Below are 26,286 nucleotides of genomic sequence, written 5' to 3'. Positions count from 1 at the left end.
TGTATAAATTGGACATAGGCCTAGGCTTTCGACTCTACACTCCTCTTTCAGTTAATTTAAGTGTTTCTTACTGAATTACTTGCAAGGGGTTAGAGAGCAGAGCAATGGTGGTGGTGCGACGATCACATTTCACAATTACCCAGGGTATGACAACTTGGGCTGTGCAATCCTTTTTTATATGTTACTACTAAAGAACATTTGCTAGTATTTTCTTCAGAATTTTTGCATCTATATTTGTAAGGGATACTAGTCTGTCCTTTACTTTGCTCATGGTATCTTTGCCTGGTTTTGGTATCAGGGTAATGCTGGCCCTTATAGAACAAGATGGGAAGTATTTCCTTCTTTTGTATTTTCTAGAAGAGTTAGTGAAGAACTGATATTCCTTAAACATTTGATTGAATTCATCAGTGAAGTCATCTGAGTCTGGGCTTTTCTTTGTGGGAAGTCTTTACATTACCAATTCAATCTCTTGTCATAGGTCTACTCAGACTTTCTGTTTCTTCTTCAGTCAGTTATGCCTCTCTAGGAAGCTATGCATTTTATCTAAGTCCTCTGATTTGCGGGCATAGAGTTGTTCATAGTATTCCCTTACCATTCTTTTTATTTCATCACTATTTTTATAGTTTATATGTTTGGGAAGAATATTCCAATAGTCTCCTCATGGCATAAGGACCTCACCAATCTCTCTCCTCCAGAGAAGAACCCAGAAGAACAACTTAATCTGCAAATTGTTCTTTCGTTTATATTATTAAGCTCCTACCACATGTCAGCACTGTTCCAAGTCCTAGAGACACATCAGCAGACAAGACTCCACCTCTGACAGTGGGGGAGACCATAACAAATGCATTTAAAAACTAAGTTCAACCGCTTTGAGGAAAATAAAATAAGGGACTATAACAGAAAGCCGTTGGTCAAGGACTGGGAGGAGGGAGTGCTCCAAAACTTTAACATGTTCTGCTTTCATCTGCAAATGTGATTTGCTACCAATGACCTCCACATACATAATGTAATAAAGACCTTGTACTAACCTATCTCCCAGACAAATACGGTTGTTATTCTATTTACAGAAACCATTCCTTCAACCCTCTTTAGAGGTATAAGTTATTTTATTTTATGGACTATGTCGCTTCTCTCATTCTGTACAACCTGACCTGCTTTGTGTGAACTTGTTTCTACAGGTGAAAAAGGAATGATGGGGATGATGGGCTATCCGGGAAACACTGGCCCTCCTGGGCCCCCCGGAAACCCAGGCACCCCAGGACAGAGGGGTAAGTGACGGAGTATCTTCCCAGGATCAGGAGGCATGAGCAATGTTCGCTTAATTAGCAGCAAAATAAATTCTGTTTTATCCTTTGAGGGAAAAGTAGTTTCCCCAAGAGAACCATGTCTTTGATCTTGCTATTTTCTGTATTCCTTTTTCCATTTGAATGGAGCTGAATTTTCTCCCTGCCATTTTTGGCTTATCTGTCCTCTTTTGTTTCGCTTTATGGTAAGCACTGTCAACTTTTGAATCCTTACAAACTACTTCAAGAAATAAGGAACTGATGTTGCTCCTTCTGTTTTCTAGGTAGCTTTGGAATTCCAGGAGCAAAGGGTGAGAAAGGGCCCCCAGGAGCCAAGGGGGAAGAAGGAGATAAAGGACCTCGGGGGCCTTCTCAAATATCCAATTTACTGGGGGACAAAGGAGAACCAGGCCTCAAAGGTACAGCCTTCTGCTGTTTAGAATCAGAACATCGGGGCTGGTTATCCAAGAAAATCTCTGTAGTTGACAAATGAGGACAGTGAGAGCTGGTGTTTCGTGTCACAAAGCCAGCTGGTGGCCCCAGCCTGGATGCAAACTGGGTCTTCTATGCCTTGCACAATAATCTGTTGCCTCCTCAATGCATGACTTTTTATTTCTATGTTAATTCTATGTTAATTCTGCATTTGGTCCACTGTATTTAAATGGCTACTAGTCCATTTTATTTTATTTTATTTTTTAAAAGATCTTGTTTATTTATTTGACAGAGAGAGACACAGCGAGAGAGAGGGAACACAAGCAGGGGGAGTGGTAGAGGGAGAAGCAGGCTTCCCGCCGAGCAGGGAGCCCCATGTGGGGCTCGATCCCAGGACCCTGGGATCATGACCCGAGCTGAAGGCAGACGCTTAAGGACTGAGCCACTCACTCAGGCGCCCCAGGCCACTAATTGTTAAAATGTTCGTTTAAAGTGTAAATATTGTCATCGCTAGTGTTACTTAAGAACCAACTTGTGCCAGGCACTGTGCTAATGCTTTATACGTATTATCTCATTTAATTCTCTTTTGGAAAAGAGCCCACATCTGCCCGTGCTCTTAACAAATATGTTACGCGGTATTACACTAACATGTCATCAAGTTTAATCAGGATGTAGAGAAGTCCGCTAAAATTCTCACCTGTGTTCCCTCCCACATGGTTTTTAACTTTAGGATCTGCTGGAAAGCCTGGTGAGAAAGGAAACAGAGGCATTCCAGGGTTACCAGGTTTAAAAGGACTGGAAGGACCACCTGGACCACCAGGTCCACCAGGTATAGCTGATTCTCTGATGGAAATCTCAGGCTCTAAGTGTTCCCAGATCTAAATGTAGCCAAAATGTGTCTCTTGACTTACCGGGTTGAATATGAATTTTGCTTGTTCCAACAGACATTTGCTTCGAAATTAAACCCAAATAAAGCTGTTTATAGTCAGCATATATTAACTAAAAAAATATTAACTTGCACAAAGTTCCATTTTTGTACTATGAATGTTATTTTGACACTGCTGATACATATTATGAAATACACATACTATAGTTTATCACGATACCACATATCAGAGAAGAAAATCAGATAACGATTTAGAGGTTTTCAGATCTGCCTTTTTCTCTTTTAAGCAAGCTACTGGTTTTGCAAAGAAAATTTTCAAACTGAATTAACATAGCCCCCTCTTCTCTATGACCACACTGGTGACAAAATATGTTACGTGGGCAATCACATTTCAGTATTGCATTTGGAAATCTATTGTTATATGGTGGCAGGAGCCCCCTCTTGTCTGCTGGCATTGGTCCTAGGATGACTGTGATGTTTGAAATCCAAGAATCTAACTTTATCTAATTTTACCTTGTCTGGGTCCTCAGTCCCCTCCTCATCTGGAGGCAACAAGGCAGCTACACAAGCACTTAAACTAGCTGGTCTGGCTGCTCAGAATTCATTCATTCATGCAAGCAACACCACATATTTATTGAGCACCTACACTGTCCAGAACCGTGCAGGGCATGTGACTATTTATTTGTTCTCAAGGCCTCAGGGGAGATCCAGGCAGCACTGGGAATCCTGGGGAACCAGGACTGCATGGCGGGCCAGGAAGCATGGGGAACATGGGGGTGCCAGGTAAGGTATGAGATCCTATTATGAGCTTAAAGCTCATGATGGCTCCCAATTCTAAATTTTCTGTATTGCTTGTTGTTTTGGTTTTCCACTTGGTAGAAAGTTGGTGTAAAACCAGGTTTACTTTTAGACAATGTACTGTGTGCCCTTAGAACACAAGTGAGAACAAAATAGTCATATTGTGTAAAAATCATCCATTATAACTCCCCGATGCATTCGTGATTCTGAAAAGCCAGCTTCCTAGGAGAAAGGTGGTTTGTGCAAAAGTTAGAAGTAGAATGCTTCAAGATCCCTGTGTTGCCCAATCTTACCTGACTTCTTTCCTAATTTCAGGTCCTAAAGGACAAAGGGGAACTTTGGGACCACCAGGTTTAACTGGAAGGACGGGTCTCCCAGGTGTTCACGGTCTCCAAGGAGATAAGGGAGAGCCAGGTTATTCGGCAGGTACAAGGCCAGGACCACCAGGACCAAAGGTACACTGGCCACTGAAGTAGTTACGTTTTGGTGGTGGAGTCAGTCTCAGCAAGTATCAGCAAGTGTCTGGATTCAGTGTGGGCAAAGGACGTTGGGTTTTTTACCCTCTTTCCACAACTCGGAACGCCTACCATACAGCTCTCAGCTTATGAGCTTATCCCTCCTGTTTCGATCCCCTAGGAATGGCTCATCACTGTCCCTGCACTTTACGTGTGCTGTCTTTGCATTTTGCACTGGTTCCCACAAATACCGTTGCCATCCTGTGCCTGGCACCGATCATGGTCCCGCTCCGTAGCAGACATGTCACACACATTGCTAACTAACCGAATAACTAAATGCAAGCAAACATAGTTCATACTCAATTCTGATCCCATATCCTGCTTATATGAGGATTTTAAAGGTTTTTGACTGACTTTAAGGGAGATCCAGGATCGCCAGGTGACACGGGAAGGAAAGGAGAGCGAGGGCTCCCTGGCACCCCTGGACATTCGGGCCCTACTGGAACTGAGGGAGCCCCTGGACATCCCGGAAGTCCTGGCCATCCAGGTGAGCGAGGGCTTTATAACTCTGAAAGCCAGAAGCATGACACTTAGCATAGTCCTTACCTCCTGGAATCAGCTCTGTAAACGGGAAGCTATTTAGGTTTTTGTACTACAGTTGCTTTCATTCAACTTTGATTTTCAAATTCTTAGACACTAAGGAACAGTAAATTAATCGGGGGCGGGGGGGTGCAAATTTTACTGATCAGCCAGTTTGGTGGGCTGACCTCTAAAATGCTGATCCTGTACAGGGCGCCTGGCTGGCTGGTCAGTTAGTAGAGCATCTAACTCTTGATCCTAGGGTGGTGAGTTCAAGCCCCATGTTGGGTGTGGAGCCTACTTAAAACAAACAACAACAACAACAAAACCTGATCCTATAAACAAAACTTAAGTGCTGTCTCAAAGAATTCAGCCTAAAAACACAAAATGTTAGTCCATTGTCCAATCTCATGATATTTGTATTCGTTTTCTAGGGCTTCCATAACAACACAGACTAGGTGGCTAAAATAAGAGAAATTTATGTTCTCACAGCTCTGGAGGCTGGGAGTCTGAGATCAAGGTGTCAGTAGGGTCATCTCTTCCGAGGCCTCTCTCCTCGGCTTTTATTGGGTATCATCTTGCTGTGTTTTCACAGGGTCTTCTCGGTGTCTCTGTGTCCTCATCAATTCTTTTTTTTTTTTTTTTTAAGATTTTATTTATTTGACAGGGAGAGACACAGCGAGAGAGGGAACAGAAGCAGGGGGAGTGGGAGAGGGAGAAGCAGGCTTCCCGCAGAGCAGGGGGCCTGATGCGGGGCTCGATCCCAGGACCCCGGGATCATGACCTGAGCCGAAGGCAGACGCTTAAGGACTGAGCCACCCATGCTCCCTGTCCTCATCAATTCTTATGAGGACACCAGGCATATGGGATCAGGGCCCACCCAAATGACCTCCTTTTAACTTAATTGCTTTCTTAAAGACCCTATCTCCAAATACAGTGATATTCTGAGGTACTGGGGTTAGAATTCAAGGTGTGAATTGGGGGGCAACACAATTCAATCCATAACACTGTTGCAATTTTTTTCCTGGCCTGTTTCCAGGTTGAGCCTTGGCTTTCTTAGTTGCTTATCATTTGAGGTTAAGTTTTTGTTTTGTTTTCTTAAAAACAACTGCCAAGCTACTGGGTTACAGCTTTCCTTGAAGATACCATTTAAACGATCTTTTCAAATACTGAAAGGTTCAGTGGATTTGCTGTTAACTCCCAATTAAAGTAATAAATCAGATACTGAGTGGTCCGTGTGGGAGGTGCACACGGACCACACCTTTGAAAGGGATTTGACACATCTCTGCTGTGCTTCTGTGGAGAAACCGGAGCCAGGACAAAGCCTGAGGGCCAGTGTGAGCACAGGGTTGTAAGAACTGACCACTTCAGCCATCATCATAACCATTAATCTTGTGCTGTTCTCCTTCCTTCTCTTCTTTCTTCATTTATAGGCAAGCCAGGCCCTGATGGTGATTTGGGGTTAAAAGGCATCAAAGGCTTCCTTGGTTCTCCGGGAGTCAAAGGCCCTCCAGGTTCCATTTTTGTACTTTCGTCTATTTTCCCTTCACAAGGGAGGCACATTTGCTCCTGAGGTTGGAATCTCTGTATACCTACCTATCTGCTGCCCCTGAGAAGGTAGCTCCCGGTTACTCGGTCCCCAGACAAAAATGCAAAAACTGTGAGCTTAGGTATTTATACCTATCTAACTCAAAGATCTGCCAACCCACACAGTCTCACATGATAATCCTCATGATAGTATTATTCTGTTCATAGTTTTCACTGTGAATTGAGCATCACATAACCACAGTTCTGGGAAAGAAGCACCTTTAACAGAATTCTACACATGACGCTTCTTTTCTCAGGACCTCCAGGATTTCTAGGATCTCCTGGACCAATGGGTATGAGAGGCAGCCAGGGACATGATGGAATTCCTGGTCCAGCGGGAGAAAAGGGAGAAACAGGTACCACTTGCTCATTAGCTCGGATCCCCTGGCTTTATTTTGCATTGAATGGTTACTGGCAGTGTAATTCTTCACGGCTCTAGAGATTCTTCTCCCAGAGAACTGATGATCTTTAACGTCCAGATGCATGGTAATTAAACTGCCTTCTATTGCCAAAGTGAAACTGACCAAGCGGCATAAATGAAATTACCCACATATAAAACATTAACACACCAAAATTATCTCTTTCAGGTTTGCTGGGGGCACATCCAGGCCCGAGAGGGAGCCCTGGTGCTCCAGGTGAGAAGTCCTTCCTCCCTGACCCTGGCGATAGCTTCAAGGACAGAAGCTAATCGAAATGCCTGATATATCAAATAAACCTCACATACTGAATGAAAGAAGTCCCAGTGGGAATATAGGATATTTATATTCTTGGTTGTTCAAGTAAAAATGCTTAAAAATTATTACCATCACAACAAAGTGAGTGAATTAGAAACGGGGATCCAGTTTTGGAATTTCCTTCTACTGAAAGTCTTTAAAAATCAAGACTTGCTATGTGTTCCTTTGTTGTGGTTGTTGACATGGTTTAAATATACCACCTCCTAAAAGGGTAGAGGAGGCATAGCTGGCTTCTCCAGGAGCATCCCTCCCTGCTATTCTGAGTAGGGAGGGCAGTAAAAGCATGCAGTCATACCACAACTTCTTTCCCACCTAGTGGGAATGGGGGTGATGCCCACCCCCAGAGCCAGCTCGTGGTTCATGCTACTTTTTATTAAGGGCTGCCAGTAACTCCCTCAACACCAAACATGGTAGTTTACCCAACATGTCATTCAAAGGATATACGGGTTTTTAGGTTGCCAGACTGTGGGTCTGGATTTCTCATGCCAGTGTTTGACAAGATAAGCAGCTTCTTCAAACTTTTTCTGTGTTGTAGAGAAGCCTGCCATAAGAAATATTAGATTGTTTGCACCTTCTATTGACCCTTCCCAGATGTGGGTCCTGGGGAGAGGAGTATGTTATTAGCAGAAAGGGCTCTACTTAATGAAGACCTCAGGGTATTGAGGCTTACAGGAACTAGCAAGGAGTAGCTAGGTGCTACAGAGAAGCTCAGAGGGGCAGGAACTGCCTCTTGACCTACCAGCTCAACTGCGCAAAGTCTACAAGAGCTGTCCTTTTTCATTTGTTTCTTGATAATGACATAGTCTCTTTGGTTGAGCTCAACGTCCGCACACCTCCCAGGCTCCACCTTCCCCTAAGAGCATAAAGGCTTCTCCCAGGTCATAGATCAGTTTTAGAAATATGGTCAAAGGAGAGTTTCTGGCCTATTTTCCTAGGCTAGGCTCACAGTTTAACCGTTTGGAATGAGAACACTTTGGCATCTATTTGGAAATAAAATTTGATGTAAAATGATCATACCTTAAGTAAAAAGGCCTTAAAAACATAACAACTAGCCTAATTATATAAGTAAATGATTATGCACCTCAATCCCCATAGGATAACTAAATGTGGAGAAAAGTTCATTGAGACTTGGAAAGTATGAATCGTTTTAATTAGTTTTAATTCTCCCAAATGCTAAAAAGAAACCATATTGTAAACAAGGAAGCATCTTCATAGGCATGGACTATATAACCCAAGACTGCATCTTGGTGCCTCCGACCATTGCCAGACCCTGTCGAACAAATACAGCATTTCAGAGCTCGAAGTGAGCTGAAATCATCTACCCCCTGTCTTCAAAAAGCATAAATTACAGGCATAAAAAAGTTAAAGAACATGATAGAAAAAGTCTAGATATTCAATATTTCAATATTCATCCATTTCACTTCATCATTGCTCTGTCTTTAAGATTTTTATTTATTTATTTGAGAGAGAGAGACAGAGATAGCAGAGAGAGCGAGAGAGCAGGAGCAGGGAGTTGAGGGAGAAGCAGGGAGGAGAGGAAGAAGCAGGCTTCCCGCTGAGCAGGGAGCCTGACTCTGGGCTCGATCCCAGGACCCTGGGATCATGACCTGAGCCGAAGGCAGATGCTTAACTGACTGAGCCACCCAGGCGCCCTGATCACTCTGTCTTCCTGCACAAAAACTTCCCAAGCCTCTCCCTGTGCTAGCAGCCTCACCGTCACTTTCCCTTCTACTCCTTCCTGTCTGTCTCCTACATGTGTGCCATCCACTATTTCTAGAATAACCCAGAGATAGGAAAGAGGAGGGAGTGATTATTTTCAGTTCATACAACACTTCCCATTCATGAACATCAAAGCACAATTTCCTTGAAGGTTCTCCAAGATGAAAAATATTAGTAATTAAGTGGTGACCTTTTGGGTATCCTCTTTGGTAAATCCAAACCTCCAGCCACATTTGTCCCTTCCAGACTAGTGTTTTGTGTTCTGGGGGGAGAAGCAACCAGAGGACAGAATAGGGATCCCAACTTTGTTGCTCCTTTGGGTGTAGCTGGGTGATTCTTCAAATGCGCACATCCGTATCAGGAAGTTTGGCTCTGATGCTCTCTTGAAGGGTCGGTGATTAAATAATGGCATTATAATTAAAATTCATCAGGTAATAATTGCAGCATATAGTTACAGAACACTTTGGAGCTTACACTACACTTTTCCATCTGTATATTATCTCACTTGATCTTTAAAGACTGAGCTACATCAGGTATTAACCATCATTTTTTAAAATAAGAAAACTGACACAACAGTGAGGTGACTTTGCCAAAATCAAAGAACTGAACTAAGGCAGAAATAAGCCTCGACTCACTTCCTGGTAGACCTATAGTTCTTTTACCAGCCTCTATTAAAAAATATTTTGTGAATCTTTAAGCACAGTGTCTCTGCATTACCAGAGTTACCCCTAAACTGTAACTCCAAGTATAAGGGCATTACGGAAACTCACCAAACCATTTTCTTTGCAGGAGCCAAAGGAGACAGGGGCGCCCCGGGCTTACCTGGCCTCCCGGGCAGGAAAGGGGCAGTGGGAGATGCGGGGCCACAGGGACCCCCTGGCGTGACAGGACTCCCAGGGCCACCAGGTTTTCCTGGCGCAATCATCCCTGGCCAGAAAGGAAATCGAGGCCCACCAGGCTTCAGAGGAAACCCAGGTAGAGCGTCTACTTTTACCTAAGATAAAAGAATGAAATGAGCGATTGACAACAGAAGCTTTCAACCTTCCACTGGTGCTACCTCATTGCTTCCTTTTCCCTCTGCTCTTCACCTTCTCCCACCCACTCACTCTCGTTCTCGCATAGAGAGCAGCAAACTGCTGGTGGTGGTGATGGTCTTGTTGTTAAGTTTTTATTTTAATTCCAGTTAGTTACATACAATGTAATATTAGTTTCAGGTGTACAACATTGATTTAACACTTTCATACACTACCCGGTGCTCATCAAAACTGTTGGTGTTGTTGAGGCTTTGGGAAAATTAGTAAATACCAAAGTAACAAGCCTAAAAGAGAGAGATGTAGCCCATCACCAAGATTTGTGGAGTTGCTACTATGTGTTGAGGACTGTGCTGGGCATAGATCCTGCTCTAACAGACCTTCGGGAGGGAGAAACAGTTCCTGCCATGAGCCAGGTGCTTCCCTGCCATTATCTCATCCAGTCTTGACCACAAGTCCGTCACACTCCTCAACACAAAGAACGTGCAGGGTAACAAGAGGTGCAGAGTTTGCCTGTCAGCCAAAAACATCACCCACAGAACCGGCCACGCTCCGGGACTGGCAATACTGACAGGCCCTTTGTAAATTCAGGTGAGCCTGGTCCTCCGGGACCTCCAGGGAGCCACGTAAGAGGCATCAAAGGAGACAAGGGACTCATGGGCGAGCCTGGCCCCAGGGGTCTGCCCGGAACTGTAGGAGCCGAGGGGCCACCGGGTCCGCCGGTAAGTGTGGGAAATTATTTTGACTTCTTATATTCTTCTAAATCAATTGCCAGGAGCAGATGTACCCAGAGGCAAAAAAAAAAAAAGATTACCATTTGTGTTGCTTCTGTGCACCCAAGGAAGAGTCTGGAAGGTTCAAAGAATCTTTTTTTTTTTTTTTAAGATTTTATTTATTTGACAGAGAGAGACACAGCGAGAAAGGGAACACAGCAGGGGGAGTGGGAGAGGGAGAAGCAGGCTTCCCGCTGAGCAGGGAGCCTGATGCGGGGCTCGATCCCAGGACCCTGGGATCACAACCCAAGCCGAGGGCAGACGCCTAAACAACTGAGCCACCCAGGTGCCCCAGGGGACCCTTTTCTATGTCATTCCTGACTTTTTCTTGTTTAGACACTGAACAATTCCAGTAATGGAATCTTTAAAAAATACCTAAGAGTTTGGGATCACTCTAGAGGACAACATAATTTTTCTCTATTAATAATGCTTTCAAAGTTATCTGAACTATCCCCTGAATGTCTGTATACTTTTTCCTGTTGACGTACCTTCCAGTGTTTGTAAATAGCTGCCACTTCCTTCCAGTATTTTTCTCCCCTAATAAATACCTGTGTTTTTCAAATTCAGTTTAACCCTTCATCAACCCTGCCTCTATTCTGAATATATCCTAGTTGGTCAATATCTCCCTTAAAAACACAGCCCCTGAAACAAGTACCCACGGGGAGTAAGAACTCAGTTCCCCCATGGAGTGGTTAAAGGAGGGAAGAGTCTCACCACCTTAAACATCATCATTTTATAATCCAACCTAAAATTCCACTTGGGGGCCTCTGGGTGGCTCAGTTGGTTAAGCGACTGCCTTCGGCTCAGGTCATGATCCTGGAGTCCCGGGATCGAGTCCCGCATCGGGCTCCCTGCTCAGCAGGGAGTCTGCTTCTCCCTCTGACCCTCTCCCCTCTCATGTGCTCTCTCTCTCTCTCACTCTCACTCTCTCAAAATAAATAAATAAATCTTTAAAAATAAATAAATAAATAAAATTCCACTTGGGCTGTTCAGCTCCCATGTCACCACATTGTCGCTACACAGTGAGCTTCTGGTCAACCAGAGCCTGTCGTGTGTGTGTGTGTGTGTGTGTGTGTGTGTGTGTGTGTGTGTGTGCGCGTGTCTGTCTGTCTGTCCGTCTGCCTTTTCCTCATAAATGGTTTCTAAGTTTTCTCCATTACTTTTAGTTCTTGTCTGTTTATTTGTGACTGGGGTGCAGAAATTTCACATTTATTTTTTATAGTTGTCATTGTGTTCAGTTAGGCTTATGCTCCCAGCCTATGAAATTCTCCGAATTTTTCACTGGACACCCCTGTTTACATCAAATTCTGGGAGACTGATGAGGAAGTCAGAGTTATCTCGTAGATGCTCTGTGTTTTCATCAGTGATGCACAATGAGGTACTCTAACATGGTGGCGTGTCAGGAATCATGTTATGTTCTCTTGAGTTCTCTTGGTATTTGGTTTCCAGAATCTACCTTTTTAAGACTTTTTTTAAGTGAAATGTTTGCCCAGTCTTCGGTATCTCTTATGTTCTCCATGATTCTTTGAAAGTGGCAAACACTGATCCTATAAACACAGGGAAAGTCCTTCCAAGGACACTGGGCCGTGAAAGGATTGTTTGGAAATGTGATCTCTCTTAAGTCCACTGGGCTTCGACATTTGCACTTGAAAGGTAATTCTTCCTGAAGGATGTCTAAACTGGCTCTGTGCCATGAACAACCCTCTCCTTACGTGGAGCTGCTCCCTCCTTACCCAAGGGCTGGGGCTGGCACCAGGCCCTCCTCCCTGGTAACATGTGCCTCCGGAGAATAGGCCAGACCTCGGGAGCCTGAGAGTCCTTGACCAGGTGGTTCTGTTTTCTCTCTCTTCTTTTTTCACCTCACAACACCTTATTCAAGCATTAGGACTATTCCTTCTTTTGTCTTCTTGCTCCAAAGACAGTTGGCTCAGAGGCCAGTTTTGCTATTCTTGGCATTTTGAATGACCTTCAGTTCATTATTTTCAAGTAACAGTATCCTGTCTCAATTCATATGGACAGTGTAATAGTAGATTTAACTTACATTCTGACATGTAGCTCCTTTCTGAAGCTCTGCTCCCTTCCCCCTTCTCCTGTGGGCTTGCTTGAGTATTCCATGGCTACAAGGGCATTTAGTGTGGGCCTCATAAGGAGGGAGCATCTCCTCCTGGTCAGATCACTGTATCCTTGCCAAAAGCACATGTCAGAGCTCCCCTGACAATCCCTTCATCCCAATCCCTAGACACTTGATTGGTTCTACCACTCTGACCAGGAGTAATTTGTAACTCTGCCAGCTTAGAATTAGAACAATGGTGGGTGCCACAATTCAATATTGGCCCTGCTGTCTTTGCAAAAATTACAAAGAAAAATTATAATTTTCATTCTGGCGGTACAGTGCCTGCTCTTCCTGAAAGATATCCAAATATTGGGCAGTTCCATTTAGGATATAGAATATTCAATTGTAACAAATACTCATATAACAGACATTAATATCCAGAAGTTGTGTTTCCTCTTGAGGGTAAGGACAGGTTTTGCTTCTGTTTTATTGACAATGCTAAGGAGAGGTCTAGGTGGTGGAGGAGCTATAGGGGGATTGGATGGATAGGAAGGTAAAAATGGTATCTGTCAATTCAGCTCATTCTGACCCAACATAATATTATATACTATTCGCTTTAAAAAAAAAAAAAAAAGAAAAAAGAACTGCAGTGACTATTGTGATTTTTAAAATTTGTCTTTGGTTCTGCTCCCTTTTATCTGAAATACAGGGAGCACCAGGAAGCCCAGGTCTGCCAGGGCTCAGAGGTGATCCTGGATTCCATGGATTTCCAGGTGTGAAAGGTACTGTCTTTGTGCACTACTCTTTGGATGCAAAGACAATGATTTCGATTTATATTTTAGGGCATGGAAATGTTTACTGAACAACTCCAGTCACCACAGACAGCTGGGGTGCAAATAGGACCTCAGTTATGAGTGAAGAAAGAAGACCACCAGCCCCCAACCCAGGGGTCTTAAAAATTAAATCCATACCTTTAGAAACTATTAAAAAAATAAACAGTTTAAAGTGGTTACCTTTGAGAATACTGATGTATGTTGGATTGGGGATGGAGAACTACATTAATATCAATAGTATTGCTTTGAATTTGCTTATTTTAACTTGCGTATGTGTTATAATTTTAAAAAGCTGAAAATCTAAATGAATATTTACTCAACTGTGAATGGGGGAGGGTAAGTAAATTTTTATATGAAGATTTAAATATTTGTTTAGGCACATGTATTAATGTTTTAATCAGAAGAGAACTATAATTTGGGGGGGAAGTTTAAAATTTTCATGCACATAAATTTAAACTTCAGGTTTCAGAAAATATTTCTCAAGTCTTCCATAAGGATGCTATGACCTTAAATAAGGTTTTGAATACTGTATTTGTTGTCTTCGCTGATTAAATCCTCTGGCATTGTTTTTGTCAGCAGGGAATCTATTACTATAGACTATGCAGGTGCTAAATAGTGAATGTGGAGCCAAAGGGAACAAAGCCACATTTTCACAAAGGAAAACCTTTTCCAGGTCCGAGAGGACAAGGTAGAGTTCAAAGAGAGCCTTCTCAATGCTTTCAACTGCTGACTCTTCAAGGAGCAAGTTAAGAATAAATCAAAGCAATTGATTCTGAGAAGTCCCACTAGACATTGTGGGGAAGGGTGAACACTGGCAGGCAGCCTGAGAAACGTGTCCCACCTGTCACTCCCTACCTCTCAGAACAGAAATATCTAAGATTGGAAAAAATTATATAAAGGCTTGGGGTGCCTGGGTGGCTCAGTCGGTTAAGTGTCTGACTTTGGCTCAGGTCATGATCTCAGGGCCCTGGATCCAGATGTGCCTCACATTTCTGCCCTCAGCCAGGAGTCTGCTTCTCCCTCTCCCTCTGCCCCTCCCTTTCTCCCTGCCCCTCCCCCTCCCCCTCCCCCTGTCCTCCTCTCCTCTCAAATAAATAAAGAAAATCTTTAAAAAAACATATAAAGGCTCCACTAGAGAAAAACATTCTGGTGAAATATTTAGAGGTATTTAGATGGGAGATTCATAAAATCAGTTCTTTTGAAATATGTTCCATGAAACACATACAGTTTTTCTTAGATTTCAGAATAACACCATCTATCACCTGGCACTACTGACAAGTTTGCACTTTATTTGTAAATTTTTAATCCCCAAAAGGAAAAATGGTTAGGCTTCTTCTGATATATATAGATATGGACATCTTCCTTAAGTTCTGATACCAAGTGGATAGAGTGTAGTTTCCAGTTAACTTTTGGTACTGTAATTATTTTATTGTATTTCTTCTTCTTTTTTAAAAATATTTTATTTATTTGAAAGAGAGAGAGAGCACAAGCAGGGGGCGGGGAGAGGGGAGAGGGAGAGGGAGAAGCAGACTCCCAACTGAATGGGAAGCCTGATGATGCAGGGCTAGATCCCAGGACCCAGGACCCAGGATCACGACCTGAGCCAAAGTCAGGCACTTAACCTAATGAGTCACCCAGGGACCCCTTGTATTTCTTCTGTGAATACCATATTTAGTATTAAAGTCTTTCTAAGTGATCAGATGTAATAGCTACAATATCTCAAGATTTTTAAAAATAGAGTATTTCTCCAAATCAGTGATTCTTGGTAAACTTTTATTCATGTCAAAGACTGTTTGGGAGAGAAATCATACCATTTTGAAAGTTTACATGAAAGCAGATATTCTACATGTGCTCATGAGAGTTCCTAACATAACAGGCTCTTAGTAAATCTAGAGTAATAAGCCAAGAAAACAGATCACTATAACAATCAATATAAGCACTAAAAGAGGTTTTAATGTCACCTCATACTCTAAGTCAAATATTAAATTGAATTAGTTTCTGGACTTAAAAAAGTGAACTCTTGGGAATTCTTCTCCTTCTCTACTAAACTACAAGATCTTAATGCCAACTTCTAGAGTATATATTTTTTAATAGATATTAAACATGACTGATTGAGTCCAAATAAAATGCCAAAAGTTGTAGCCATTATCACAGTGCCCAGCACCTCTAGTCCTAACTTCCAGTGTCTATCCTTCTGGCTGATCATAAACCTGAAGAGCTAGGGAACCCATCGTTCTAAATGGAATCAAATTATCTTTTTTTTTTCTTTTTTTTTAAGGGGAGAAGGGTAATCCGGGATTTCTAGGACCAGCTGGACCTCCAGGGCAAATTGGGCCAAAAGGACCACCTGGTAAATATTATTTCCTTAGTGTTGCTCTTCATGAAGAAGAGGTAACTCATCAGTGAAATCATCATTCTCTTATGTTCATATCAATAGGTGTACGTGGAGACCCTGGCACCATTAAGATCATCTCCCTTCCAGGAAGCCCAGGGCCACCTGGTCGTGCTGGAGGACCAGGAATGCAAGGAGAACCTGGGCCACCGGGGCCACCAGGAATCCTAGGTGTGGCACTGGCAGCATTGATGTGGATTACTAGGAAGGGGTCAAACTAAAATACCTGCAAAGTGCTTTGGAAGCAAGCGATACAACTTCACAGAAAATGTTACACGTTACAGTGTTTTTTTTACAATCAGTTTTAGGATTGAACTTATTGTACTCTTGAGCAGCAGATAAAAGATCTTTTGAATCTACTGAAAACTGTTGTGTATAGTATAAGCTTGAGCAAATATACTTTAGGGCACTTACAGGTGTTTTTTATTAAGCTCAAGTATTATGTCTGTCTTCTCTGACACGCCCAGTCTTAGAGCTCTATTTCGAAATGATTGCCTGATAAACCTGAGTTCTGCGTACGTACACTTTTCTCACACTTTGTACAGTACTTGGAAGAGCAGTAAATGTAAATGTATGCTTAATCTTGTGAAATCTTTTCCAAGTATTGGTTTATGGAAACTGAACGAACCCCTCTATTTGGGGTTAGCACACTGTAATAGCCTTCTGAGCGGAATGGTTATGTTTAAGTTTGCCTGAATTACCTGGGATATAAAAGAGATATTACTTTGATCAGTACAAGGAAATAGCAAATTCTGGAACGGCATCAATCAAAATGGTGGCACAATTTTAAACTGCTGTTATTTCATATGTTCCTAGTTTGTTTTTGAGGGTATAACTAGCTCGATGACCAATTGTCCCAGTTTGTCCACAGCTCAGTCTGTAGGACTTTCATTGCTGAAACTGGGGAAGCCCCAGGGAAACTGGGATGGTTGGCTACCCTATGTTTTATCCTGTATGAACGTAAAACCCTACGTTTTATCCTGTATTCAACACAGTGTTGGTTTTTTGCCTAGGACCCTGTGGGCCAAGAGGTAAACCAGGCAAGGATGGAAGACCAGGAACTCCTGGGCCAATTGGAGAAAAAGGAAACAAAGGTTGTAAAGGAGAGCAAGGTAAATATACAGCTGGTCCATTCTCTTCACTGAATGAATGCTGTTTCAACATACAGAGAAGTCTTGTTTGAATACATGACTCTAAGAGTCATCTAGGTCTTTCAGTTTGTGTTGTTCACATTGAAAGCCAGGAGCAAAATGTTCATTTGGAAGAAGATGCAAAACGAAGAGTCACTGGAGTACACCATTCTTCCTATCTCTTATCTGGGCACATGTACCCCAAATTTTTAGCCTGGGGACAAGTAGACCTAATAAAGCATGAATTCTATTTCTGGAAAGGCCAGTACTGTTTTTAATTATTTATAGGAGTACTTACTTAATAATATCTACTTATAGGAGTGGCACATAAGTACATAGTTCGAAAAAATATTATCTTGATGTGACTAGAAGAGCAACTTTGTATCTTTATCTAGGAAAGCCATCTTTCAACTATGCCATGCCATTTGTGAATATTGAATGACCGAACAGCTCATGTGTTACCCTGAAAAAGGCCCTCTTAAATATTTTAGTCTGGGTGGAGGTAAGGGTGCTGAACTTCGGGGGCAGATATGTAGGGCCTGCTGGGAACAGGACACCTAAAATGACAAATATGCCTAGAAGGCTATGGTCGAAGGCCATTTTTGCTGGCTGGACACAGGGTCTCCAGAACCAGAGGAAGCACACAGCTCTTCTTAAAATTGAAGGTGCCTATGCTGGAGATGAAACTAAATTCTGTTTATGCAAGAGATGCCCTTGCTTGCGTGTACAAAGCAAAGAACAACACAGTGACCTGGTGGCAAACTGAACAAAGCCAGAGTAACCTGGGGAAAAGTAACTCATGCTCCTGCTTGTGCCAAATTCTAAAGCAACCTTCCTGCTAAAGCCACTGGCCACAGAATCCATGTGATGCTGTACCCCCCAAGGATTTAACTTACTGAAAAGTAAATAAATAAAGGTGTTGGGGCGCCTGGGTGTCTCAGTCGTTAAGCGTCTGCCTTCGGCTCAGGTCGTGATCCCGGGGTCCCGGGATCGAGCCCCGCATCGGGCTCCCTGCTCGGCGGGGAGTCTGCTTCTCCCTCTCCCACTCCCCCTGCTTGTGTTCCCTCTCTCGCGGTGTCTCTCTCTGTCAAATAAATAAATAAAATCTTTAAAAATAAATAAATAAATAAATGCGTAGATTTGTTCTCCTGTAAAAAAAAAAAAAATTTAGTCTGAACATAAGCTATATGTCAATTTGATATACCTGGATCAAAATCTACCTTCTGCAAAAGTTTCAAAAGCACTGTCTAGAAAATACCCACATATCCAAATCTTATTTTTTAGAAATGCTGATTTTGTTAAATAAAAAAAAATTCTAAATGCAATTTTCCAATTTATTGACATATGACCGGATCCACTATAATAAAACTGTAAAGACTAGAGACTTAAATCTGTAAAAATTCAAATAATTATGATTTTAATTGCATAATCACTCATGATTTAGTATTGTCACGAGTGCACTTTAGAGCACGCTTAATCATTCAACTTTCCTTAAAATGTGTTTTCCAAAGTGGTAAAATGTAAAACTTTTATTAATAATTCTACTAATTAATTCTATTAATTAAAAACTTTATTGACCAAGTTTCAGAATGGGGCCATAGCAAGAGTGAGGGTCCTACAATACAAATTGTGTTGAGACTCATTAGCAAGTAGATAGAATTAGTCCTGATGCCATAAACGCCTCACAAGAATGATTAAAGGATCTAAGAGTTAAATGGCACAGGTATAAACAGAGTCCTGGCCTCTCTCTCAGAAATGCAGAAGATCCTTGATCATGCATATTTGCATGGTAGCTCACCTCCAGTTCCTGTCCTGCTCATCTAATCACAATTCCTGTGCAGAGATCTGGAGGTATCTTTTGCTTGTGGCCAGTTACAGCCCCCTGGGAATGAGGGTAGATGTGGGGAAGAGTGAAGAAGGTGTATCTTCTGTATCTGATCTTAAAAACATACAATTTTGGATGACTCAAGTAAGACATGAGACTTAGATGAATTTAGGTATGACCTAATTTTTAATTTCAAAGAATAAGCCAAGACCGCTGGAAAAGATAGGAATGATGGGTAGACTGAAAAATATAGAATCTTGGGGCTTTAACAAATCCTGGGGCAAGGCATTGACTTCTGAGGCAAGACTACACTGGGGCACTGCCTGACTCCAGGGCCTGGCTGTTTGTGGGAAACAATAATACCTCCCTTGACTCGTGGGCCCAAAATCCAACAGTCTTTACCCTCCTGCATTTCTTTAGGAACCAAGGTGGGGGTTGGGTGGAGCTTGGGGTGTACTGTCAGTGGAAATGGATTAGGGACCAAAAGAGGATGGAAGCCAGTGCCGGTATCATAAATAATAGCTCTTTGATGAAAAAAAGGAGAGGAAAGAACAGGAGGATGGAGAGAAAGGAGAGCTCTCTGGTCCTTATTTAGAAAGTGACAAACATGTATTTGCCTACTCTAGTGCAGAGGAAAAAAAGGTATAAAAACCACTTACTTTGCCCTAGACTCATATAGATAAAAGAAACAAACTTGTAACAGTAAAAAAAAAAGTATTTTCTGTTCCTATTTGCCTTACTAATTGAGTAAAACTTTCTCGAAGTTTACATCTTTAAAAAGAACTTTCAGTGTTTTCCACGAGTGTTTACTGACTTTATCAAAAGCACATGTAATTTTTTATTATCCACTTGAATAGACAAATAGGTATTTGACTTATTCACCCACGTTGTAGGATGCATTCACTCGTACATAAAAAATGTACATAAGACCTACTAGATGCAGGCCACTGTGCTAGGTACCACAGAATGAAAAGAGAAAGAAGACCTGATCTCAAAAAATTCATTATACAATATACACAGATATTTATAAGAAGAGGCATTGTGCGATAAACTAGTCAACATTTAATATCGTTTGGCCATTTTGTAAGCCACTCTTCTTTAGGACCCCTTAAAAGTGGGGCTCAACAGATATACATAAACATTGAAATTAGTACTTTGGGAAAATGCGTTTGAGGTTTTGTTTGTATCACAACATGTATAATGTGTTTTTTAAAGGACCACCTGGATCAGATGGACTGCCAGGCTTGAAGGGGAAACCTGGACACATTGGACCACCTGCAACTGTGACAATGATGAGAGGCTTTATCTTCACCAGGCATAGTCAGACCACAGCGATTCCCTCCTGTCCAGAAGGGACAGAGCCGCTCTATAGTGGGTTTTCTCTTCTCTTTGTACAAGGAAATGAACAAGCCCATGGACAAGACCTGGGTAATGTCCCAGTCCTGCTTTTCAGTCATTTTGTTCCACATACTGATTGTCAACTTTTATAGCATGGGGGTACTTCTCTCTGAAGTGTGAACAAGCCTGAGTACCTTACAGCACTTTTTAAAGAGAGTAAATCAAACAACATTGGCCTAATGTCTAATTTTCATTCTGGAACGTACAGCTCTGGAAGGAGCCTAGCTCATGAATGTCAGTCTAGCTCACCCTCTTCAATGCAAACAATTTTCAGTCACTTAAATCACCTGTTTGCTTTTTAATCTTAAAAGCAGCGTCTTTTCTGAAGCTTAGTTATTAGGTATTATATACATATGAAGAACTGGGAATACTTTGAAACAAAGACATTTTCCCAACTGACCTTGACCAGTCCTCAAGTGCTAGACTGATTAGAAAAGATCACCCAGAGTATTAAGCGGGTGAGAGGGGAAGGAGAATTTGTTTGCTTTTATTGGATCTTTGATTTCTATCATCATAAAAACTTTCTAATAACACAGTCTGCAAATAACTCTTTTGGGTTGTCTTATTCTTGCCATAGGATGTTTTAATTAGCCTCTTACCTAGTAATGATGCTCAAAATAATTTTAACTTACTGAAAGTGATATGCAGCCTGATGTTTCATTAGGAACTCTTGGCAGCTGTCTGCAGCGGTTTACCACAATGCCATTCTTGTTCTGTAACATCAATGATGTATGTAATTTTGCATCTCGAAATGATTATTCATACTGGCTGTCAACTCCAGCTCTGATGCCGACCGACATGGCTCCAATTACTGGCAGGGCCTTAGAGCCTTATATTAGCAGGTAAAGATCTAATCCCTTAGTTTTGTGATGGGACTAGGTGAATCATTTCATTTGTAATGGAACGTAAGACGGCACATCACGGTGCAGAAAGTGGTGATGCTGCCATATTCTTTTTTTTTTTTTTAAGATTTTATTTATTTATTTATTTTTAATTTTATTGTTATGTTAATCACCATATATTACATCATTAGTTCTTGATGTAGTGTTCCATGATTCATTGTTTGTGCATAACACCCAGTGCTCCATGCAGAACGTGCCCTCTTTAATACCCATCACCAGGCTAACCCATCCCCCCACCCTCCTCCCCTCCAGAACCCTCAGTTTGTTTTTCAGAGTCCATTGTCTCTCATGGTTCGTCTCCCCCTCTGACTTACTCCTCTTCATTCTTCCCCTCTTGCTATCTTGTTCTTTTTCTTTTTTCTTAACATATGTTGCATTATTTGTTTCAGAAGTACAGATCTGTGATTCAACAGTCTTGCACAATTCACAGCGCTCAAGATTTTATTTATTTTAGAGAGAAAGAGAGAGAGAGTGTGTGTGTGAGTGCGGGGAGGGGCAGAGGGAGAGAGAAAAGTTGCAAGCTGACCCCATGCTGAGCTCGGACCCTGATGCGAGGCTCGATCTCCCAACCCTGAGATCATGAACTGAGCCAAAACCAAGAGTCAGACACTTAACCAACTGAGCCACCCAGGTGCCCCAGCTGCCATATTCTGTATTTCACGTTACAGATGCACTGTCTGTGAAGGTCCTACGAATGCCATAGCCATTCACAGCCAAACCACTGACATTCCCTCATGTCCCAATGGCTGGATTTCTCTCTGGAAAGGATTTTCATTTATCATGGTAAGGAGGAAAGGAACAGCAAGTTCACAGTAAAGATTACCCTTAGAACCTTACATTGGACTGGGTGAAATGTGGCCCCCAAGAATGATGCTGCCTGACATTAATGTGCACAATATTCCATGAACATTTGCTTTAAAATCTAGAAATATACTTTTTTTAAGTAAGTTGGTTTTTTGTAAATAATGGAGCATTAAAAAAAAATGACTCTACCCACAAATTCTAAATAAGACATTTAGGTGATAAGTAATGCCATACTAGTAATAGAATGCCTTTTTTTTTTTTTAATGCGGCAGCTGCTTTATATAGATGTTCCATAACTCTTATGGAAGCCCTGGAGGTAGTTCCTGTCTTCTACAGTTTCATAAATAAAAATGAAGACCCCAGGGTCTCACAACTAGGAAGTGGGAAAGCTAGGGTTTGAACCTGAGTCTGTCTGCTCCAAAATCTTTTTGCCTTACACTATGCCCCTTTGACATTCATATGAAGATGGGGGCTAAGAGAAAAAGTCTTTTAAAGAAAGATGCCCCAGATGTTAAGTGCTAAATGAAGAAATCTATGGACTGACCATCAGTGATTCTGATAGCCACACATAGGTGGTTGGTGGTTATTCATATTTTGTATAGCATCACTTATGACACATTATTCCCCCTTCTTTACTCACAGACATCCATTCATTCAACCATTAATTCAACAAGTATTTATTGAACACCTACCATGTGCCATGACTGTTCTAAGCACTAAGAAGCACACCAACAATAAACCAAAGTTCCTGCTGGTCATGGAACTTATATCTTAGTGGTGAAGGTAGACAACAAGCAAGAAGACAAAATAACCGTAATGGTAATGAATTCAGATGATGATCGGTACTCTGAAGGAAATAGGAGACTGTGAAAGGGACGAGGTCAAGGAAAGCCTCCTGGAGGTTATATTTAAGCAGACCCCTGAACTATGAGAACGAGCTAGCTGACTGAGGAAAAGGAGCATTTCAGGCAGAAGAAATAGCTTTTCCTCTCTTTTTGATGACTAATCCTCAACTTGGAAGATACCTGGAGTATTAGCAGATCTGGGTAAAGAAGCATAAGAAGTTTATTTCATACTATTTTTTTTCTTACTATTACCAAAAAAAAAAAAGTAGAGCACTGAAAATTTGAACACCATGCACAGAATTCTTATCCAGATATTTTTATCCTGATAGTTCACAAGTGCGGGTTCTGAGGGCGCTGGGCAAGCACTGGCCTCCCCTGGCTCTTGCTTGGAAGAATTCCGAGCCAGTCCATTTATAGAATGTCATGGAAGAGGAGCGTGCAACTACTATTCAAATTCCTACAGTTTCTGGTTGGCTTCATTAAACCCCCAAAGAATGTTCAGGTAACTATTCAAAGTCAAGTTTTAATCTGATGACTCAGTTGCAGAACTATTCAGAGGTTGCCATGTTAGATTTTCATTACCTGTGTGTTGATGAACTCACATTTAAAAGAGTTCCCTGTGCCAACAAAATCCTGTTTACAAGTGTTCTACAGTCAACAAGTAGCCATGGGTTTGTACTATTGCACCAATAAAAACCCAAAAATGTGATTTTTGTCACCCACCAAATATATTTAACATTTGTATATGAACTTATAGCAAGTTACTGAACAAAACCACAAAATGATCTGCTATTCTTAATTTACTGTACTGCAAGACTTGTGAGTAATACAGACTATTGAAAGGGTAAGGATGGTTTTTATTACAAAATGGAGAATCTGTAAGTTTGCATCACAGCCTATGTTTTCCTCACTGCTGCTGAAATACAACTAAATTATAAAATGTTGACATATATATCTTTCAGAAATATGCCTCCTATAATAAAGTTTAGATGAGCTACAGTATTTTTTAAGATTCTATTAATTTATTTCAGAGAGAGAGAGAGAACACAAGCAGGGGGAGGGGCAGAGGGAGAAGCAGACTCCCCACTAAGCAGGGAGCCTGATGTGGGTGGGGCTCGATCCCAGGACCCTGTGATCATGACCAGAGCCGAAGGCAGACGCTTAACCGACTGAGCCACCTAGGCGCCCCGTAGATGAGCGACAATATTTATTAATAAATCTCAAACCCAGCAAGTATTCCCTCTTTATCTATACACTGATGAGATTTTTTTGTTTGCGTTTTTTGCTTTTATTTCAGAAAACCTATTCCATCAACTGTGAAAGCTGGGGAGTTAGAAAAGATAATAAGTCGCTGTCGGGTGTGCATGAAGAGAAGACAATGAAGAAATCAAAAGAAAAACAGAACTGTTATTTTTCGTCCTAAATAACCAAGTAATGATGCAGAATATACACTTATTTAGGTATTTTTCTCTAACCAAACGATATGGTTCTGTGATGACTTAGTACAAAGTTTCTATTTGTTTCTCCACACAACAAAGCATTTCTTTTAAGTCAGTTCTGCCATTCTGGTATCTAAATCTGTGCTCTTGAAAAGTTTCCTATGGCAAGGCAGCAGACTTTTCAAAAAGATACCACTGACATCCTATGCCACTTGTATCCATTGCATGATCTCAATGGCAACTGTATAAAGTCTCACGATACAAGTTAAGAGCTATTTGGTCCACTGGATTCCCAAGATTTGCCCCTTCTATTCCAGTCTTTGAAACTAGGGGAGGCTAAATTGCTTTTAGACTGTGCCACCACCCCCTTTAGCCCCTGAGACTGGATGGAGATGGGGTCAGGTGGAGTGATGGTGCCTCGTTCACTGGACTGGACTTTCAGAGCTGTTCAGTAACCTGAGGCCTGAGGAAACCAGAACTGAACTAAGGTTCATGGTTATTCTAGGGCTCTTTCAAGTGTACCCAAGACTAAGGCCAAAAGAGGGTTTCCCTGAATGGTTTTGTTCATATTTTTTAAAAGATTTTTTGCTTGTCCATTGAATTCATTTCACTGCAGCGATGTAACTTGCTTGCATTCAAATTTTTACCCTTAATGAATTAATTTTAGTGGGATGATGTTACACACATACTCTGAAATGTATCTTCTTCTTTTTTTTTTTTTTTTACCAGTTCACCCACCCAAAAAACAAGGATACTACTTATTAGATAGGTACTTTATCCCCATCCCTATAAATGTTGAGAAAACCTAAGACATTTGCTGGCTAATCAGGCTCAAAATATTTTTCCTTTGCTGTGATCCATTCATATTCCGTGTAACATGGGTATTTCCATATTTATTCCCTGACTACTTCTCTAATTCTTCTTTTGTAAAAAAATGTGTTTTATATTACATAGTCTCACCAACCATGTTGAAAGAGTCCTGTAAAAATCTTAATGCACAAATTGTATAGTTTTGCAGATACGGGTCTTAAGACTTGCTTTTCAGTGTGTTGATACATTCCCAAGGTTACTTAGTTCAACTGAACAAGCATTTCATTTAGCACCAAGCCATGCCCCAGGCACAGTGCTAAATTACAGATAGGAAGGGGGGTGGGGAAAGAGACTAATGTTTCTGACTGATATCCCAGAAAAGGTAGCTAACTTATGTTGCTGTTAAGACTCCCACATATCTGAGCTGGCTTTTTCCCCCCTTTTCTTCCTTTGTCACTGTTTTTATATTCCATCATCATCATCCAGTAGGCCTCAATAAAGGTTTACAAAAAGATCTCTGCCCACGGAAAGCCCAGGACATCTAGCTCCTCTTAGGCATCACAGAAGTCAAGTTAGGAACAACGTTAAGAAAACAAAGATCTGCAAGACACTAAGAACCACTTGAACTTGATGGTAGCGCTATTTGATGGATCTCAGAGGCCAGGTATCCTGAGGCAAAGCTCTGAAGATGCTTCCTAATCCACCCAGGTGGTGCTGGTGGTGCTGTTTAAATTCAGGTTATTGCTTCAGTCTCAGTTGCTCTGTAAATGAAGATGAAGGTGGGACCCCAGTGGACAGCACAGACTATGACCTCAGTTCCCACCCTTCACTGTTCAGGTGACTGCTGTCAAGCCATTTTTACATTTAAACATTATAAAGGGCATTTTACTTAGCTTATTTACTTAGACTCACCTAATACTAAGGCTTTTTTGCTCTAAAAATATCCTCCTGTCCCAGTTGTACCATAATGGCATATAGGGGCTGATGGCCACAAACCCTCTATAGGACAAAAGTTCCCAAAGTGTGGTCCCTGGACCAGCTGCATTAGCAGCCTCTGGCAACTTGCTACAAATGCAAATTTTAGGGTTGACCTCAGACCTACCGATACAGAAACTCTAAGGGGTAAAGCCCAGAAATCTGCATTTTCATAAGCCCTCCAGGTGATTTCCGACACACTCAAAATTAAGAACAAAGTGCTGTAGGTAAACCGGCAAGAAACGACTCTACAGGCAGTTACGAGGTACAGCTGGCCATAATTGTTCCATTTGTGCCTCCCTTTAAAGTCCAAAATCACAAACGACCCTAAGATTGTCTAATTTTACTAATATGTAAAAGCCCTAGATTGGTACTAATGCCAAATTACTGGCCTCTGCTTATCCAAGCCTCCGTGTTCTCTTGCCCTCTCAGCAGTGTTTAACTTCTGAGGAAGCCAGGTGATGCTAAAGCCTTACATTCCAATGAAGCCATATTAACAGTTGCTCAGTAATACCTTTGAGACTGAGCCTTAAAACACGGCTCTCATGCATTACTTTCCAGATGCCTATGAGTAGCTTATAATGTTATGAAGACTTAACTTTG

The 26,286-nt window shown here is 41.6% G+C and overlaps 1 protein-coding gene across 1 annotated transcript in view; it reads left to right on the top strand.

The window, feature by feature from the left end:
* COL4A3 (collagen type IV alpha 3 chain) overlaps positions 1-23,841 on the top strand; it is a 124,041-nt gene extending 100,200 nt beyond the window's left edge. The window contains exons 33-52 of the mRNA XM_028105227.2: positions 1,179-1,268; positions 1,568-1,702; positions 2,446-2,544; positions 3,295-3,384; positions 3,715-3,854; positions 4,275-4,401; positions 5,867-5,947; positions 6,278-6,376; positions 6,608-6,655; positions 9,263-9,448; positions 10,096-10,226; positions 13,040-13,112; positions 15,442-15,513; positions 15,601-15,726; positions 16,569-16,667; positions 19,726-19,938; positions 20,573-20,750; positions 21,479-21,593; positions 22,789-22,961; positions 23,757-23,841. Coding sequence (XP_027961028.1) covers positions 1,179-1,268; positions 1,568-1,702; positions 2,446-2,544; positions 3,295-3,384; positions 3,715-3,854; positions 4,275-4,401; positions 5,867-5,947; positions 6,278-6,376; positions 6,608-6,655; positions 9,263-9,448; positions 10,096-10,226; positions 13,040-13,112; positions 15,442-15,513; positions 15,601-15,726; positions 16,569-16,667; positions 19,726-19,938; positions 20,573-20,750; positions 21,479-21,593; positions 22,789-22,961; positions 23,757-23,841 — 2,360 coding nt within the window. The remainder of the gene's footprint in view (positions 1-1,178; positions 1,269-1,567; positions 1,703-2,445; positions 2,545-3,294; positions 3,385-3,714; positions 3,855-4,274; positions 4,402-5,866; positions 5,948-6,277; positions 6,377-6,607; positions 6,656-9,262; positions 9,449-10,095; positions 10,227-13,039; positions 13,113-15,441; positions 15,514-15,600; positions 15,727-16,568; positions 16,668-19,725; positions 19,939-20,572; positions 20,751-21,478; positions 21,594-22,788; positions 22,962-23,756) is intronic.
* Positions 23,842-26,286: the final 2,445 nt, after the last annotated feature.

Source organism: Eumetopias jubatus, unplaced genomic scaffold (genome assembly GCF_037043125.1).
Source record: "Eumetopias jubatus isolate StellerSeaLion01/CBP00866 unplaced genomic scaffold, mEumJub1_p1.0 scaffold_3, whole genome shotgun sequence".
Taxonomy (NCBI): domain Eukaryota; kingdom Metazoa; phylum Chordata; class Mammalia; order Carnivora; family Otariidae; genus Eumetopias; species Eumetopias jubatus.
Note: the sequence above shows the minus strand (reverse complement) of the source record. Positions and strands in the feature narration are given on the sequence as shown.